At 33.8% G+C, this 20,392-nt stretch overlaps 1 protein-coding gene across 1 annotated transcript in view; it reads right to left on the bottom strand.

Moving 5' to 3' along the window:
• Positions 1 to 17,464: 17,464 nt before the first annotated feature.
• Positions 17,465 to 20,392, bottom strand: part of LOC133193485 (ferrochelatase, mitochondrial-like) — a 36,167-nt gene continuing 33,239 nt past the window's right edge. Inside the window, exon 11 of the mRNA XM_061329453.1 lies at positions 17,465 to 18,033. Within this exon, the coding sequence (XP_061185437.1) occupies positions 17,842 to 18,033 (192 nt within the window). The 3' untranslated portion in view covers positions 17,465 to 17,841. The remainder of the gene's footprint in view (positions 18,034 to 20,392) is intronic.

Here is a 20,392-nt window from a genome sequence, read left to right on the forward strand (position 1 = left end):
TTTGTTAAACATAACTGAAGCAAATTGTACGTTTTCACTATTTATATATTTATGAACGAAAATCTCAGTCAAATTCGTATCTCATCTGATCAAAAATCGGACGGAAGACCCACTCGTTGCTCGCAACGAGATCGCATCTAGTTCTTTTTTTTTTTTCTTCTCCTTTCTAGACGCCAACTTTGAGGCCTCATATCTCGCTCATTTCTCAACGGATTTTGCTCAAATTTGCAGGGTTTATAGACGTTACAAAACTCTATCAGAATGCTGTCAAACATGTCAAAAATCCACTTCCGCTTTTGGGTTATCTCCCTTTAAATGAAAATTTCGGGGGTTTCGTTTCCAGACAAAGGCTCAGTGACTAAAAAAGCTGGAGCAGAAATACTACTGAATTTGAATAATAGAAGCATTGAAGTTGTGCACATTTATTTTTGTTTTTTGATTTCTGCGTTCAAAATGGCGCTAGCTAGGGATCAAAAATTAGAACGCCTAAAAGCGCGAACATTTACACATATTTTCCTATGTGTCTTTTAAACTAAAAATATTTTGTTAAGACATGTTGAATAAAAGTTGTGCACAATTTTAAGGTCTTTTATCTGGCACTACCAAAAAAGGGCCTAAAATTAGGGATCTAGGGTCCTTGAAAGTTTTCGTTTTATAACTCAAAAACAGTAAATATTTCGAGATAGCTGTTGCTTAAAAGTTGTTCTTTAACATATTATTGATCTCATGAACTTGTTATTTTGTTCGAATATTGTTTAATAAATGAGCTAGAAGCTTGACCCATATACAGGTAACTAGTTTTATTAGACAAGTGAAGGTGAAATCTTTATGCGCATAACTGAAATAAACTTGCTATAAATGATAAACCTATCCAAAATAAATACTAATATTACTTTGTAATAAGTTTTTACGTGTTCTGTGGCTTCATTCCAAATTATTGAGTCACACATTTTCAATACGTCTCGGGATTTGTTTTTGTTTATAATTACGTAACCGATCACGCGTGACCTAGATCCAGTGATCAGTGGCCATACACCACTAAACAGGCAATGCCTTTCTAAATCTATTTTGCAAACTCAACGATGCACGGATAATTATGTTTTTTGATCATATCGGATCTTCAAATTATCTCATCTTATCTATGTTGGTCAAGTTGGTGATATACTTATTAAATTATTGTGGCGGAAATCACAAGAGATCCATTGCATGTGAACCAGCGACCTGCGTTCGTAAACGAAACATCTTTTCGTAGTTTAATGTTGAAACATACACTATATTAAATTTTTAAAAAGTTAGCAAAAAATAAATCAGTCTTTAACTGCATTTAACCGCATTTCACAAACATCCCGGGTTTTGTGTTTGTTTACAATTACGTAACCTTTCCCTCGATAGCATATGGCCGAGGAAGCAACTACATATGTATTAGTGCTCAAACACAAAACATTGTCGTTCTATATTCATTTTGCTAACACAATGATTTACGGAAAATTATTTTTTAAATCATATTGGATCATTCAATTAAATCATTTAATCTTATCTTAATTTGATTTAATTTAAATCCAAAACATTTTATTAAGGGCGTATAAAGGTCCCCGATTTCATGAATCCTAATCTTAAAACTGCATACATGTACATGTATATTTAATAAACGATTAATTTCTCAGTTATGTGTTATTGTGTGTTTAATTTCGGAGATTCATTGCGTGTGGTTAATTCTGCAGATAATTCTAACTTGACACACAAGGTTTGCAGACAAAGAATTCAAAAGAGGTATATTTTGAAAACAATAAGACGCATTGCTTAACACTCTGACATATATTTTCATTTTAAAATGGCTATCTTTATGATTACACCAGCTCTGAACATGCTATGTGAAAAACTCTGTCGACTAAAGTTTTGTAACTCCAGCATATGGCAAGTACGTGTGCTTTTATTAAACACCCAATTTTCCATTAACGCCCATGAAATCTACCTAGCTTAAGATCGATAATATACCGCCCGTCAATCATACAAAAATAAAACAATAGCTGCTGATTTGATTGACAGGCCAGCAACCTGTGCTACCTGATAGTCTGAGTTTGCATGCTTTGAAAGCAATTACATGTACCTGGTCACGCGTCAAAGCTTTCATGTACCGCTTGAAAAGTCGCGGTAAAGTAGTTTTTTATACACTCTGGTAAAAAAAACTTATATATTAGTTGGTAATTATATTTCAAAGAATAATTGAAAGAAGAGAATTAAACTTTGAGTTCATTATTTTTATTTTCTCTGCTGTTTTGTACACTGTTCTTGTACGCGAGATGTCGTCCAAGATAATTGTACAGCTCTCCGAAGAAGAAGAAAAAAAACTGGCGGCTATTCGAGCCCCTTTTCGCCTTCAATGTCTACCTGTTTACAGAGAAGAGATCGTAATTTTTCAATAAAATATTTCATATTATATGTAATTTGATTTGTATGTATAAGTATCTGAAAGGCTATATTGTGCTGATTTTTTTTAAAATACATGTTTTATGTTATACGTATTTTTTAGCATACGATAAAATATCGGCAACACTAGAAGCTTATTTATTTCTAATGTCCAGAACTGTGTAACGTAAATGTCATGCATTTAAGAACTATGTTAACTTTTTATAATTTAATTCCACGTGAACGCGCGGTTCAAAAGAAAAAATGTACAAGGAGTACATATACATGGACTTTAATATAACAAACATATTAGCACACATCTAATGATGAAAATGAAAATAATTGATAATACACTTTTACAAGTTCATTTCAATGATGAGTTACTCTAAAACTTTACTTCAAATGTCAGAAAGGCCAGTACAGCCAAACTACTCTTAATTGTCTCTGTTTTAATTACAATGTCAATCACAATAACTCTTTTCTTTAGATCCCTTCATTTCTTATTGGTACATAGTTACATGAAATTCGTGCACGGCGCTTTACCTGTCAATCAAAATTGTACACTTCTGGTGCCACTGCTTTAGAGACACAGTGCTTTATAGATACAGTGTAATATTTCGAAAAAAACGTTTTAATTAAGGCTGAAGATGCATGCTGTGAATTTATGAAACCTGCAGTCCTAATTGACGATCCGTTCTTACATGTATATTATAATTAATCAGAAAGTCCAGTATTTGTGACAAGTTTTGATTGAGGTTTCACTTTCCCTTTAGAATAAAATGATTGATTAAATAGATTATGCACATGAGATGGATACCTGTCATACTTTTCACTTTTTAACAAGAATCTGTTATTGACAATTAAAAGTGAAGAGGTTAGGTAAAAGACTTTGACAAATGACAAGTTATTCCTTCTTAGTCACTTTATAGCTTAAACCTATACGGTCGTGCCCCCCCCCCCCCCGCAATTACGTTTTAATTTTTTATTCATTTCTTTTCTTATATATCAAAAAATTTTGATTGTTCCTGCCCCATCCCAGAAAAAAATGAAATTACTTTCTACAGGCTTGAGTCAGTACAAGATTTTCATAATGATAGTACCTTTATCAAAATGTTTCTACCCCTACGATTTGGAGTCGCAGTTTCGAAAACCACCACGTCGCCCGCATGGCGCAGTGGTTTGAGCGTTTGCTCTAGAGTCGCGGAGTAAGGAGTTAATCTTTACGTCGCGGATTCGACTCCCTCTGCGGGACGTGGAGACCGGTCCTTTGCATGAGACCGTATAAACCGAGATCCCCTGTCGCAGTAGATGCTGGCACGAAAAAGATCCCTCACTGCTCAATGGCCTTGAGTGTCGAGTATAGGTCTGAATTTGCAGCCCTCCACCGGCAAGTGGTGGCATTTCCATATGAGTGAAAAATCTCGAGAAGGACGTTAAACAACACACAAACAAACAATTCCACTACAGAACGTGGAGTATGGTCCTTCGGATTAGACCGTATATAAACGAGGTCCTGTGTAGCAGTAGGTTCTGGCATGAAAAAAGATCCCTCACTGCTCAAAGGCCGTAAGTGCCGAGTACAGGCCTAAATTTGCAGCTCTCCACTGGCAAATGCTGGCTGCTCAATGGACGTTAAACAACAGACAGACAATCAAACAAACATTTTTGTGTCGCCTGCAGAGCAGAGCAGCACTTGGCGATCAATTTGCCTGGCGTCTGTCTGTCTGTCCTGCTGTCCGTCCGTCTGTCCGTCTGTCACACCTTACATCTCGAGAACTGTAAGAGGTATGGATTTGATAATTTGCACATATAGCTTGACACTATGGCTTTTGAATTTTACCATGGCTTCCGACCTAGATATCCGTGAACTTGACCTTTGATCTACTTTTCAAAATAAGCAATAATGCCGATATACAACTTCTTTTTGATATTTTTAAAAGAGGTAAGTCTATGCTATTTAGAATGTGTACTGTTTGTCATAAAACATTTTGAAAAATACCAGCGTTACAGTCCACTTGACCTTGGACCTATTTTGCAAAATATACTGCGGAGGTTTAGATTTAACTTATGTCTTTTGAAATTAGAGAGGCAGGGGTTTGATAATTAATATTTATACATATTTATGAGCTCATGACAATGCATTTTGACACTGTATGAAATAAAGAAACCACAAAAACTGAAATTTTAGTACTATGAAAATACAAAGGGATCGGTATTCCAAAATGGATGGTGTGGACTGACAATTGCGGATATGATAGACTGAAGTCTCTTTTGAAGGACTGAAATCAAGTACTTAATTTATTTATAAATAATTATTTATAATAAATTTATTCAAATTTCATTAATATCCATTTTAGCTTTGAGGGATTAAGGATTTGTATTTTTATTTGATTGTTAGATTCTATCGCAGTCTTACTACCCCTGGATTTTTTTTTTTGCATGAACTATATGCCATGCCGTAGCAAATAAATAGCTGATCACTTTTAGACTCAGTTACATCTATACTACTATATTAAAATAATAGACTCGAATTTTTGGCCTTTAATACCGATAAATCGGAAGAGTACTGTCGTTTGTTTTATATATTTTAAACATCATTGGTACTTGAAGATTACCAATTTGTTTTTATTTTTTCTCAATTAAGCTTCGCTAATTAATAATCAACGAAAATTCCTAAAAAAATTCCGGAAATCATCTGAATGTTTTGGATTTTACAATCTTGCGCGTGCGTATTACATTCACGCTAAATCACGGTGTTCAAATCAGAGAAGACAAAAGTAATTTGTACTAAGTAGATATACATTTGTAATTTTATAATTTTCTCTAATAAGAAATCATAAATATATATGAACAAAATATATAGCATATTTCCAATGAAAATTTACACGTATTTGTATTAATGTTTCTGAGTTTATCCATGCAAATGTGATATTGTGGCCACTTGGGTAATCATTCGCCATCTCAGAGACGCATTTATTATAATTTATTTATGTCTCTGGTCATCTCAACGGAGGCAAAAAGCTCATGATCGTAGGAGCAATATTAATGTAACCACCCGATTTTATTTTATCCTTCCTTTCTTTCATGCTTTTTTTGAAGGGAAAGGGGGGGGGGGGTTACAACTCCAGCTAGAATCACATCTTAGTGAAGTAGGCATTCTTTTTCCGCCAGAAATTACAATAATATTATTTTCATTTCTTAACTTTGAACTAAATCGAAATAATTAAATAACGTCAATATAACCGATATTTTTCAATTTGAAATGTGTCTAAATGATTGCAACTTGAATTTGTTCGCCATGTTTACTATTACCTTCACTGCTGAGATTTATAACTTCACCTCCAAGAATTTCTTTAACTTTGAAAAAAAAGTGGGTGAAATATGTATATAGAAGGGACAGCCTGTTCTTCTTAATATGTAAAGGTTGTCGTGGTAACTACGCTTGATAGGTAGTCTGAAGTCAGCCCTTGCGGCTCGTACAGTTCATTCTATCAATGCTGCTAAAATATCGATCGTTTGTAAAATTTAATCCATGCATAGTAATTCTCAAAACTATGAGGTGGGACAAAATTAAGATCGTAAAAATATTTATTCAATGATGAAATGAATTATATTTAATCGTAGCAAACAAACTTATGTTTTATTAAATCGCCACAAGAAAAAATACACCAGCGTGAAAACAAGTTGTCTTCTTCAGCAGCCATGACAGTTCTCATGTGATGTAATGACTTTTGATTGAAAACGTTTAATACTGCAGTAGATTAATTTTTGTTATCACTAAACAGATATATAAATGTTTATGAGGTATGTATTTTATTTTTGCTGCATTATTTACGTATGAAGTAAGAAAAATTCCCATATTCAGTTCAAGATCCGCTCCCAAATTCTCATTGGCTGTCCCAAAATAAAATCGGTAAAGGTCAGTAAACTTAAAAGTTTGCGATAAACTCAGACTTTACTAAATATTTTGGAAAAATTTATGCTCTGAATAATAATATTAGAAACATTTATTTTAAAATGTTCCTGATTACATTGTATGATTTCAATTAAAAAATGGAAATGATATTGTATGATCCAAAAAGAGTTGTACCCCAACCCCAGGAAAAGGCTTCATTATTGCACCAAGAAGTACCTTCAAATTCCTACTTTCCTACTTAGGATACCCTTGCTTGGCTTATCTAAGATAATGATAATTTATGTTTCCCATATATTTTATACTTAGTATAAACAAGAGGCCCATGGGTCACACCGCTCACCTGAGCAACTATGGTCAATTACTCCAACCCAAACAGCTTTAACAAATCATAAATATCTGTACAAATTTAGTTTTTTATATTAAGTTTTTGATACATATTCTAACTTTGAGATTTTTCTCCAAAGACTTTCTTATGTAAAATTTACAGTAAATATTCTGTTCCCCCCTCTCCCATTGTGGTTGTACCCTATCATGACCCCCTGTGATCGTCATCATCAAATTTGAATATACATTATATGAATTAATTTTACATTTCAGAAAACCTCTCTGGTCAAGTAGTTTTGGAAAAGAAAATTCATAAAAAAAATTTCCTATAAATACTCCCATGGATACCCCTCCCCCATTGTGGCCCCACCGTACCACAAGGGGTCATGAAAGGTCATGATAAGATTGATGAAACGAAATTGAGAATGCTTCCACATAAGTTTCAACATTCCTGGCCAAAAGGTTCTTGAAGATTTTTAAAGATTTTCCCTATATATTACTGTGTAAAGTTTCAACCCCCCATTGAGGCCCCACCCTATCCCTGGGGGTCATGATTTTAACAGTTTAGAATCTACACTACCTGAGGATGCTTCCACATAAGTTTCACCTTCCCTGGTCAAATGGTTCTTGAGAAGAATATTTTTAAAGATTTACCAAAAAATTTCAATATTTCTTAATTATCTCCCTTTGGTAAAGGGCGTGGTCCCTCATTTTAACAATTTTGAATCCCCTTCACATAAGGAATTGTTTTGTGTCAAGTTTGGTTGAAATTGGCTTAGTGGTTTTGGAGAAGAAGTCGAAAATGTGAAAAGTTTACAGACAGCTAGAGTGACTGACGACAGACAAAATGTGATCAGAAAAGCTCACTTGAGCTTTCAGCTCAGGTGAGCTAAAAAGTAAAACACAATACATTTGTTGAATCATAAAAGATGAAAAAAACTTTCAAATTGGTTACTATTTATTTCGAATTTATAATAACTATAACAGGTTTAAACACAACTGAAGCAAACATATTGTTTCCAAAAATTGAATCAAAATTATTCAAAAACCGTGGTTTTTGTTTTAATCGAATCGATTCAAAATATTACTAATTCAAGGATATTACATTAATTTTTGTCAAAACAGACAGTCATGAGAGCATTTTCTTATATCATATATAAAGTACATTTGATATTATTAATATTTATTATGATCTCTTGAACAACCAGTATGTTTTTTTTGTGGGGGGGGGGGGGGTATTTGCAAGATAATCTGTTCTGCTTCACATCTGCTAAATTTGTAGAAATACCAGTATAGCACATTTGTCCATTTTCATTTCTGCTTTTACAGATTATATACATGTCTATTACCTGTCTATATATAAAGTATATGTATTAGCAGTGCTTAATAACTCTTTTATTGTTGAGGTCATACTTTGAACAAGTTGAGACCTGCAGTGTTAAAATTGTTACAAAATTTTTTACACCTTTAGTTTAATAACTAATTGTGTAAAAGTACCAGCTAAACACATTTCTTCATTTTCATTACTTTGCTTGATATGTATCAGCAGTGCTCAACTCTTTGTTGTTGTCATATTTTCAATAAATATCCATAATTTCTTTTATTAAATCTGTTTGGAAAGGTGAAATTTATGTAAGCTCCGACGTGATTCGAACTCATGACTTGATTTATAGCTAAATGGGGTTCAAACCCATTCTGCGCTACGCCGTTACGCAACAATTTTGCAAAAAAAAAAAAAAAAAAAAAAAAAAAAAAAAAAAAAAAAAACAGAATTATATTCACATTCATTGTTTATTTCAAAAGTACCTTACAATATATGAATGTGTCGATGTATCTATTTTGTGAATATCCGATATATGCACATGGATGCATTCATAACAATGTCAACCCGTGCACGCACGGGTCAAAGTCTAGTCTTTAATGAAGCTAAAAGCAGGCGGCACATGCGTTCCTTGGAACACTCTTAGATCTAGTTCTGTAAGAAATCGGCAAAGATAATTAATTTTAATGAATAAAATGGTTTGTTTTTTTGTTTTTTTTACCTTTTTATAACGCTGACTATAGACTCATGTATGGTCTGCGTTATAAAACATGATTTGATAGGGTTACGTAATGCACATTGTACACGTACTCAAAGACGCCGACGTTTTTCAATATCGAAATTGGACATAAAACATATTTACAATAAAATTTGAAGCCAGCGAGTTAAACGTAATAAATTACAACTATATGGAAATGAAATAAAAAAAATATGTGTAAACTTGTCAAGTCGGAAACACTCAGAAGGGTATTGCTGGTATCATACAGACTGTGTCATGGCCTTGACTCAAGTTCAAGGTCACTAGAACAAGATGCTTTTACTGGATGTGTGGTCTGAAAGAACATTTGTGAACTTGTCAAGTCGGTAACACAGATAGGTTTGCGTCATAACCAGAGTGTGTCATGGCTTGACGCAAGGTCATCTGCACAAGTTCAAGGTCACAAAATAGAAAGTGTACATTATTTTATTGTCTTTCTACTGGCGGAACATTGCCAGTTGATAGGTCCCTTACAAGATTATTTATCATCTAAGAATATGGCATGACCTTGACTCAAGGTCACTGCTCCAACGGAAGACCTATTCGTTGCTCTGCAACGAGCTCGGCTCTAGTTTTCTATATCTTCATATGGAGCTCTTCTTCTAAAGGAGATCAATATAGTCTAAAAATGGCCACAACCCCCCAGCCTCTTTAACAGCGACATGATTTGTTTTTTTAATCAGAATGTATACAAAGCGACTTTTCACGCGGTACATGAAAGCGTTTGACGCGTGACCAGGTAATTGTTTTCAAAACATGCAAACTCAGATTATCAGGTAGCCGTCGTAGCTGGCCCGTCAGTCAAATCAGAACTATGATATAGACTATAGCAATTAAGAAATTATCTTACCTGGACAAATTCCCGTTTTGCACACAATTTTTCAATACCTAAAATTCAAATGTGTGCAAAACGGGAACAAACCGGTTTTTTAATGATTGACAGGCGGTATACTATTGATCTTGAATTAGGTAGATTTTGGGGCGTTAACATAAAATTGGGTGTTTAACAACATTTAGAACTGTTGCTTCTATCAAGGCAAAAAAAAAATTTTGGTTGATATAAAAACATCTAATCTGATTTTAAAAAAAATAGTGCATTAAATCCTACTAGACATTTTTAACAGCTTTATAACCACTGTAAAGAAACCAGTTTTGTACTAAACGAATTTAAATCATTAAAAACATTCTTAGATTAGTATTTCATTAATTCACATTTCAAAAACGAGAACTCTGTAACCTAAAATTATATTGCTAAATTCAACACCATATCAATACATTATTTTCATCAATGTCATAATGACCTAGCGCGTACATAATAATGAAGCAAAAACATCAATTTTATAAGAAGATTACTTCTCTAGTATAAGATGTGCAAAAATCAAGGGAATCAATTATCAATATGAAGTAACATTTATAATAACTTCTAGCTGCAGAACTGTAGCTCTCTGCTTGAGAAAATTTGGACAGACAAAGCAGAGAGCTACAGATCCAAGCGTTGTAAAAACGTTCGATTTACGCCGCCGCTTTTTTGTCGCTCGCTTCGGGTATTATTTCTTGTATTTTATGCTTTCCCCCGCTTTGAAAACAGTATACGATAATTAACCATATATTTTACACCTATTCTCGCTACCATATTTACCTTTCAATGGTCTCAAACAGACCTGAATGGTTTTGAAATGTCGGTTTAAAAATTCCTATTCCGACGTCCATGTTGGGGGTCGTGCGAAAAAAAAGTCTTTCAAAAAACATACACTTGCCAAGAAAATGTAAATAAAAAATCCTGGGACACGTTTCACAAAGCTAACTTAGGACTAAGTTGTATCTTAGGAAAGAACTTTTTCCTAAGTTCATTACTTATCCGTTTCACTAACGTCTTATCTTAGGATATTCCTAAGTTATGTCGTAACTTTAAGACAAACAAATCAATGACTTAGGAAGAAACTAAATATGACGGCTGTAGATACATGTACAAGGATTCTTACAGAGAGATACTGTGTGTGTTCAGGGAGAGAAAAAAATCCAAAAGACTACTAGTATGTGAATAATTGTGATCCCTTCAGGTTATAACTGCTTTACTTTGTATGTAATAGCTAAGAAAGGGTTTTTAAGAATTGTCAGAGATGCGTCTTTATCACTGGTCAAAATTAATACAAGGTAAATAAAAATGTCCATTGGTGAAGTTGGAACTACAAATACATTATACTTAAAAAATGTTTGATTTCTCACAATTCGTGGATTTCCCAATGTTACTACAAAATAGACGGTACACATGTGGATTAATTCCCAATCATTTATAAAGAGCACGATCTTGTAAACAAAAAAATCCACGCTACATACACTATTGTCTGTGTTACAAAACTTTGCATGTAAGAACTGCGAACGATAGTATTGTTCTGCCGCCTACCTCCAAGTCAAATTTCAAAAGTTAACACATTTGAATGATTTTTCATATCTATATAGATATTTATGTGAATCTTCGTAAAACGTAACTTATTTGGGAAAACAAAGAGAGATACATGTAACTCTTTAAATCTGGTAAAAATAGCGTTTTTCACCATAGAAATCAACGAAAAACGGAAAATATTTTTTAAAATACCCCCCCCCCCCCCGTGAAATAAAAATTCCTTTTTATGGGTTTTTTGAATTGTTATTTCACAAATTCCAACCAAAACTTTTGTTGTTTCAAGGGGGAGAACATATGTTTATGGACAAAAACTGCAAAATTGGTCCCCTTATGACCAATTTCAAATGAAATTACAAATAAGGTCTTTTTCAATCTTTTATCTTGAATTTAAAATAAGTTAAACATACGGAAAGATTTAGGGGTCTTTTATCCATTTACATGCATTTTTGAAAATCTAGCGATTTTTAAAGCACGATTTCAATAAAAAATTTTATAAAATTTTCAACCCTCCTTTTGAATAGAGTCGTAAATAAGAGCAATTAAGTTTTTGACACTGGTTTTAAAATTAATTATCAATCAGTTAATAATGAACTCTTCTTTGCATTCAATCAAGTTTTAATGGCCAAACTGCCATTTATATCGAATTAAATGGGTGCAAGGGGGAGAACAGAAAATGTAGGCGGAAATCGAGAGTTAGCGTGCGTGGTTCTTTGAACCATTATTATATATTTTTAAATCTAATAATATTACTAGTATTTGAATCGATATTTAGTATTTGAAAGATTATATTTGATAAGGGAACAAATTTGTTCTCTTCAGCTCCTGATATAGCTGTTTCTCCAAAAATTGCTTGTATCTTATCTCCCATGGGATGAAGGAGGCGTTCAAGTGCAAGACTTGGACCATTTTCCCTCTGTTTCCGCTTAATGACTCCACTTCTTTTCAACTCTTCCCCTGAACAAATGTTTGTTGTGTTACAGAATATTAGGTCACCCTGTCCATTTTGGGGCTGATTTGTCACGGTATAATTATGCATAAAGATCATATATATTTCTTTTTTCAACTTTTTTCTGTTAGTGTTGTCATTTCCACAGTCGCGAATTGGGAATTTCTCATCTGTCGAAAAATTCTTATTTAAAATTACACAGTAACACGGACAACTAACGTGGAGCACTCATTCGTGAAGAAATAAAAAGAAAATAAGGCCTCTGTTAGATTGCTTGCCCTTCGAAGCAATTATTGTTTTAAATTTATTCCATTTCCTAATTGAAACGATACTAGTAAAAGAATATATAGTAGGGGGAAAATAAACAATTGCAAACCTCCGATACCTTATACAAAGCAAAATAAAAGGCAAACATATAATAGCACAAATATTAGTTTAAAAAATATACGTCATGTGATTGGGGGGGGGGGGGGTATATGTGTGTCACTGTGTGTGTGTGAGGATGTGTGAGTGCTTAGTTTAAGTAGGAAACTCGTCAGGGTTAAACCATACTTCTGTCCAAGTCATTTGAAAGTGGAGGGTAACCCCTAACCTCCCGATCCTCCTCTTTTCAAGCTTTTTATTTTTTACTTGAAAAAAAATCCCGACTCAAACTAAAGATTTTTACTCATACTGACATCCTCCTAACAGTATAATGCTAAGAATTGTAGATAGAGTGGAGAAGTTATTTCATTAGTCCGTAACACAACTTAAGAAATGTCTTAGGATAAATTTAAGATAAGATTGTTTCGTGAAACAGATGTGACAAATCTTAGGAACTTCCAAAGTTATAACTTAGGCATATCTTAAGTATGTCTTACAACATATCTTAGGAAACTTTTGTGAAACAGGCCCCAGGCTGGAGATTCAAATATCATGTAGATATTGTCTACAAAGAATTCAATATGTATGTTAAAAAGAAATGAGATAAATAAATTCGGAGCCTGTTATTTCAGGATGACACCAACGTCGACGTCGGAATGCATTTTTTGAAACTGATATTCCAAAACCACACACGGCCGTCTGGAACCGTTGAAAGGTAAATAAAATATCAGGAATAGGAGTAAAATATATGGTTAATTATCGTATACTGTTTTTAAAGCGGGGGAAAGCATAAAATACAAGAAATAATACCCGAAGCGAGCGACAAAAAAGCGGGGGCGTAAATCGAACGTTTTTACAACGCTTGGATCTGTAGCTCTCTGCTTTGTCTGTCCGAATTTTCTCAAGCAGAGAGCTACAGTTCTGCAGCTAAATAACTTCTATCTGTAGCTAACAATTTCTTGTAATAAAGATTAATTAATGAACTTCGTGAAATATATATAAGTGGTATACATGTGTTTAGAACGTTCCCTATAAAATGTTTGCCCTGGAATCTGCTCATTGTTAGCGAGAACAGACCAAATCTATGTACATGTACTTATGTTACATACAAAATAATTCGAAACTGTACTGGAAATTATTGAGAGATACATGTATATTTAAAGTTAAATCAACTACAGACATTTCCCCTCTACAGTATACTTCTATTAATGGTGATGCATCTATTGCTTTTTCAAATGAAGAGAAAATAGATGTTTTAAATGATTATTTTGCTTCTATTACTTGTATTGATGATAGCGATGTTGTGTTACCGGACTTTTTTTTTTTCTGCTTGCAATAGCACATTTGATCCGTCTGTATTTGTGAACAAGAAATCATAGATATTATTTCAATTCTCCCTGTAAAATTGAAATCCACAATGTATACTATTGTAAAACCGTTATGTTTATTGTTTAACAGGTCATTAGTTGATTGTATTTTTCCTTGTAAATGGAAAGTTGCTAATGTTCTCCCTTTATTTAAGAAAGATGACCCTTCTATTATGTCTAATTATAGACCTGTGTCATTGTTAAGTTGTATTGGTAAAGTAATGGAACGAATCATATTTAAACACTTGTATAATCACTTTCATGATAACAAACTTTTTTATAACTACCAAGCTGGATTTCTACCATGTCACTCCACTGTATATCAACTAATAGAAACATATGATACTATTGTTTAAGCTATTGACAACGGTGAACATTGTTGCATGATATTTTGTGATCTTTCTAAAGCTTTTTGATCGTGTATGGCATAAGGGTCTCTTGTTTAAACTCAGAACTTATGGTATAGAAGGAAATCTGTTTCAGTGGTTTAAGAGTTACATAGAGGGTAGATCACAACAAGTTTTATACAGAAACTTATTATCTGACAAAAAACCTTTATATGCGGGTGCCCCTCAAGGCTCAGTGTTAGGACCTCTATTATTTCTTATATATGTAAATGATGTTGCTGAAGAAATGACTAGTTTTTGCAGACTATTTGCAGATGGTAACTCCCTTCAGCAGTCATCTAAAAATGTCAATACTATCGAAAACAAACTGAATTATGATCTTAACAAGCTAGAAATTTGGTCGAAAAAATGGCTTCTAAAATTCAACTCTTCTAAAACTAAAGCAATATTTTTCAACTTGAGAGGAAGTGTTAATTATCCTAAACTCTCCTTCCAGCAAAGTCAGCTAGAATTTGTCTCTTCGCATAAACATTTAGGGATTTTTTTCTCACATGATCTTAGTTGGTCTACACATATTGATACTATTCTAACTAATGCGTATAAAAAATTGGGCTTATTGAAGAAACTTAAATTTGTAGTAAATCGGAAAACTCTTTCACTCATGTACACAACCTTTATTAGGCCACAATTAGAATATGCTTCCCTGGTGTGGGGTGGGTGTAATGTAGGTGATAGCGAAAAATTAGAAAAATTACAATTATGTGCTGCTAAAATTGTCACAGGCTTAACTCTGTTAGCTTCTGAAGATGCACTTTACTTTGAAACTGGATGGGAACCATTACATGAAAGAAGGAAAAATACTAGATTAACTACAATGTACAAAATCTATAATAATCAAGTTCCTGATTATCTGACTGATATAATCCCAAATTTGCGTTGTAATTCATCAAGTTACAGTACGAGAAATAACATACCCAAATGCAGATTACAAACCTATAAGTCAACTTTCATCCCCCTTGTTATTGATGAATGGAACTCATTACCTCTTGTTGTAAGAAATTCTTCCTCATTATCTATTTTTAAAAAGTCAATTTCTTATAATAAAACTATGCCACCCTCTTACTTCAGTTACGGAAATCGACGCTTAAATGTATTACATACAAGGCTTCGACACAACTGTGTACTTAATAGCGATCTTTTTCGATGTAATATAATTTTGAATCCCTTATGTTCCTGTGGAAGAGTGGAGGACACTCATCATTATTTCTTCTCGTGCAAAAAATATACAGAAGCCAGAAAAGAATTTTTCGATAAATTTCTGCCAATGGGAAAATTACATACTATCGATACTCATACATTACTCTGGGGAGATGAAACGTTAAACGATGCTGAAAATGAATACTTATTTTCTATTGTACAAACATTTATTAAAAAGTCAGGTCGTTTTGGTTGATGCAATAATTACTTCTTGTAGGGAGAGGGCGTATTTTAAAGTTTTAAGAACTTTTGCCCAATCCCAGTTGTAAAGTTTATAGAAAATAAAATATGTTCAAACTACAAAATACATATATAAAGTAATTCATTTCGTGACCAAGAATTTTTGACATGAATAAATAAAAAAAATATCATATCGTTTCTTATACCGGCCACCGTACATTAACGTTGGGGAATTTCATTCTTTTTATATTTTTCCATTTATTTATTTTTTGATAGCTTTTCAGCTATTGATTTTTACATGCTTACTTTAAACGTTAATGTCTTTGCAAAGGCAGGGGTTTTTCGGTAATTGGGAGTTCTTAATTGGAACTTTTCGACTGCAAAAAAATAAAATTAACTGTTTCTACATTTATTTTGATAAATCGTGTTACTAACTGAACGACCGTCGTAAGGAGAAAATCAATTCCCGAGTAAAATTTATCTATCTAAATGTGTAAAACGTGTAGATTTTTGCCTTTATATTCGAAAATAAAAGGCATTAATAATTTTACTTAATGCATGTACTTTTTTCTGCTTTCATGAAGAACACTGAGATATCGTGAAACTTAATACCTGCGTCCTTTATTCTGAGAGAGAGAGGGGGGGGGGAGAGATGGGGTGGAAATGAGCAGCATCGCACTATTTAGAAATAAAAAAAATCTGATACATGTATTCTCTGAAATTCGCCCTGAATGTTCATATCTTTATCTTTTTATTTATTTATTCTTTTGATAATATAAACTTATATTAATTGAATCCATCTATAAAATAAACATTTCATTTCCTGGACAAAGGTGCTGTGGCTCTGTATGCAAATTGAATTTTAGCGAGAAGGTAATTTTAGCGATTTTATGGTGCATAGAAAGATAAAAGTAACCTCCAAGGCGGAATGAATTGTCAACGATATTTAATTTTAGTGATCACAACACCCTTGCTAAAAATGCCAAAATTGACCCCTCACTGATCAAGATTTCTGCTTATCAGGTGTTCATGATTGATAATGTGTTCTGTAGTACTTAGTTGAACCCCCCCCCCCCCCCCCACCACCACCTCCTTGTTGCACGAGTATCAACTTTAATGCAATGATAGCTAGGCATGTTATGAATTAAGATTTTCAGTGACTGAACACCAATATCGCTAAAGTGTTTTCCGCCTAATGTTTTATTTATAGTTTGTTGGCGCTGTTTTTGAGTAAGTTCCGGTCTTCTTAATATGCATGACCCCAGTTTTTTTTATGCTTGAATCTGGAATGTTATAGGACAACGAAAGTGTGAAAACCATATTTCGTCTGAGAAATATCATGTGCTTTTTGAGTTATAGCATACTGCTAAATAATATATACAAATCGTTTTCTAAGAATTACTAAATAAGCAAACAATCTTTCCAAGTTTATTTCAAAAATGTGCACTTAATAAGTTCACAAAAGCACGGTATGTTTTTGAGTTGTAAGATCTTTGAGGGCTTAGGAAGAGTTTAAGGAACGAAACTTATAAGGATGTGTTTTAATTAGATTGGGGAAGAGTTATTAATAGGAAATACCTGATCCATGCATTCATGTTGAGCAAATCACGTCGGTAGTCGGCATACATAGCCAAGTACATGCCTATAGTCCAGACTGCTTCAATAATAACAAACATTCAACAAAATTCTTGTTTTGCAATAATGAAAGACGACGAAATTCTAGATCATTTATAAGACTTGTTTAAACCTATAATTTATACACCACAAACAATGGAGTAACCTTTAACCTACCATTCTTATATTGGTTTTGTTAAATCCCACAAACATCAATAGCTGACCGAAAGCCTTCCATAAAGAGATTAATTTGTAAACAATCTAAAAGCACCTCATTTATTCAACACAAAAAGTTCACAATAAAAAAAAAACATGTTTGGAACTTTACTATCAATCAAAAGTTTCCCTGGACAAACCCACTCAACTAATCTTGGTACATGTAGACACTGTATCTTAGTGACTTTTAGATAAGACTTGAACACAGGGATGTAAACATAACTAAACATATCTTACATTCACATTAAATAGTAGAAAAATAATCATTTTTAATTTACTAAAAATATTGTAAGAACCAAGAATTTATGAAAGACCCTCTTTTGCCCATAAATAAAGTAAAATAAAAAAGTTGATATATAAGGAATAGTTCATTTTTACAGAATCTTGTGCATTTGACAATTAGAACACAGCTTCCTGTCCAGCTCAGACGTGAGCTGACATTGTTCTGTCCACACTTTCTTGTTGTCTATGCGTGTCCAGTAGCACCTGCTGGTCACTAAAGAACTGTTTGGCCTGACCACACGTGTTGTTGACACATATTGGACATCTCAGCAGCAGCTGTTTAGAACAGGCTCGGTTGGACTCCAAGTGAGACTTCACAATATCTGCCTGTGCCTACATCAGATACAGTGAGAAATTAGGGAGACAGTATGGCCAGATTGAGAAATGTTCACAATTATTAAACAAGAGGCCCAGAGGCCACATAGCTCACCTGAGCACTGTGGCTAGGAAAAAAGAAAAATCAGTTTAGTATTGAAAAGCACATAAGTGGTCCCAACCTACCCTAAAAGGGAGTGGGGGGTATGATTTGAACAAAATTAAATCTACACTTAGGGATGCTTACATAATTTTTTGACTAATTGTGACATTTTTCTCTACAAGTTTGAACTTTCATTGTGGCCCCACCCTACTCCTGGAGGTCATAATTTGAACAAACTTGAATCTACACTATCTGAGGATGCTTCCATATATATATTACAAACAGTGGCTTTGCTGTTCTTGAGAAGATTTTTAAAGATTTTTCCTAAATATTCCTATGTAAAACTTTGATCATTCATTGTGGCCCCACCCTACCCCTGGGGGTCATGATATGAACAAAATTGAATCTACACCACCCGAGGATGCTTCCACATAAATATGACCAATCATAGCTTTGCTGTTCTTGAGAAGAAGATTTTTGAAGATTTTTCTTATACATGTATTTTCCTATGTTAAACTCTGATCGTCCATTGTGGCTCCACCCTACCCCTGGGGGTCATGATTTAAACAAACTTGAATCTACACCACCCGAGGATGCTTCCACATAAATATGACCAATCATAGTTTTGCTGTTCTTGAGAAGAAGATTTTTGAAGATTTTTCTTATATTTTCCTATGTAAAACTTTGATCGTCCATTGTGGCACCACCCTATCCCCGGGGGTAATGATTTGAACAAACTTGAACCCACACCACCTGAGGATGCTTCCACATAAATATTACCAATCATTGCTTTGCTGTTCTTGAGAAAAAGATTTTTGAAGATATTTCCTACATACACCTATGTTCTACTTTGATCGTCCACTGTGGCCTCACCCTACCCCTGGGGATCATGATTTGAACAAACTTGAATCTACACCACCTGAGGATGCTTCCATATAAATATGACCAATCATAGCTTTGCTGTTCTTGAGAAGAAGATTTTTGAAGATTTTTCCTATATATTCCAATGTAAAACTTTGATCGTCCATTGTGGCCCCACCCTACGCCCGGGGGTAATGATTTGAACAAACTTGAATCTACACTACCTGACAATAATTCCACATGAGTTTCATCTTTCCTGGCCTATTTGTTCTTGAGGAGAAGATTTTTGAATAATGCCATTAATTTTTTGTTATTTCGTAATTATCTCCCCTTGGAGGAGGGTGTGGCCCTTCATTTGAACAAACTTGAATCCCCTTCACCCAAGGATACTTTTTGCCAAGTTTGATTGAAATTGGCCCAGTAGTTCCAGAGAAGAAGATGAAAATGTGAAAAGTTTACGACAAAGCCATTAACAACGCCAACGACAGACAACGGACAAATTTCGATCAGAAAAGCTCACTTGAGCCTTCAGCTCATGTGAGCTAAAATGAAATATAGTCATCAAATTGGTATCTACATTAGAGATCATTAAAGTCAAGATAGAATAAAATGGTGGTGTTTGTAGTTAAAACATCTCTCTCTCTCTCTCTCTCTTATATATATATATTTACCCCACCTCTGTTGATTTTTCGATGAAATCCTGGCTTACGATTGGTTGAAGTCTGTCACGTGAAGGGGGTGTATTACTTATACCTAGTCGCTTGAAAATCAATACATGGTCGATACGGAGTTATCGTTTTTTTTGTAGCGTTCGAACAACTCGAGTTCAAGAGGTTTGCCGAGTGTCTTTTGACAATTTAACAGTTAACTAATGTAAGTAACGAGATTGAACCCTTTTCTCCCTTTACTGAAGTCTTCAAAACTGTCAGTACATTATTACAGCACGAAACACTTGCAAAACAACATTACGTAACACATGACGTCATAATAGGCATTGCATGAGTGATGATGAAACATATATATAGTGAGGAAAACAATTTTACAAACCATAGACAATATATAAATGTTTTATCGGTGGGGTAAATTCGTTACATAGTTTTGTAGTGACAGGGTACGGGATGATACCTGATTAGTAAATTCCATACCTGGCTCGGCTTCGCCTCGCCAGGTATGAAATTTACTAACCAGGTATCATCCCGCACCCTGTCACTACAAAACTATGTAACTAATAATATCTATATATATATATATACAAAGGTTGATCCAAAAGTAATGTTACAACTGCAATAAAATCTTTATCAAAAGTTTTCAACAAAACTTTATATATTAATACCTCAATCTATTTTGACCTTTGCCCTAAAAGTTTATTCAGAAATATCCAATGACTTAAAAAATATTAAAAGAAACATAACG

This window comes from Saccostrea echinata, unplaced genomic scaffold (assembly GCF_033153115.1).
Source record: "Saccostrea echinata isolate AGI-Se365-2 ecotype Australia unplaced genomic scaffold, CSIRO_AGI_Sech_v1 ptg000027l, whole genome shotgun sequence".
NCBI lineage: Eukaryota > Metazoa > Mollusca > Bivalvia > Ostreida > Ostreidae > Saccostrea > Saccostrea echinata.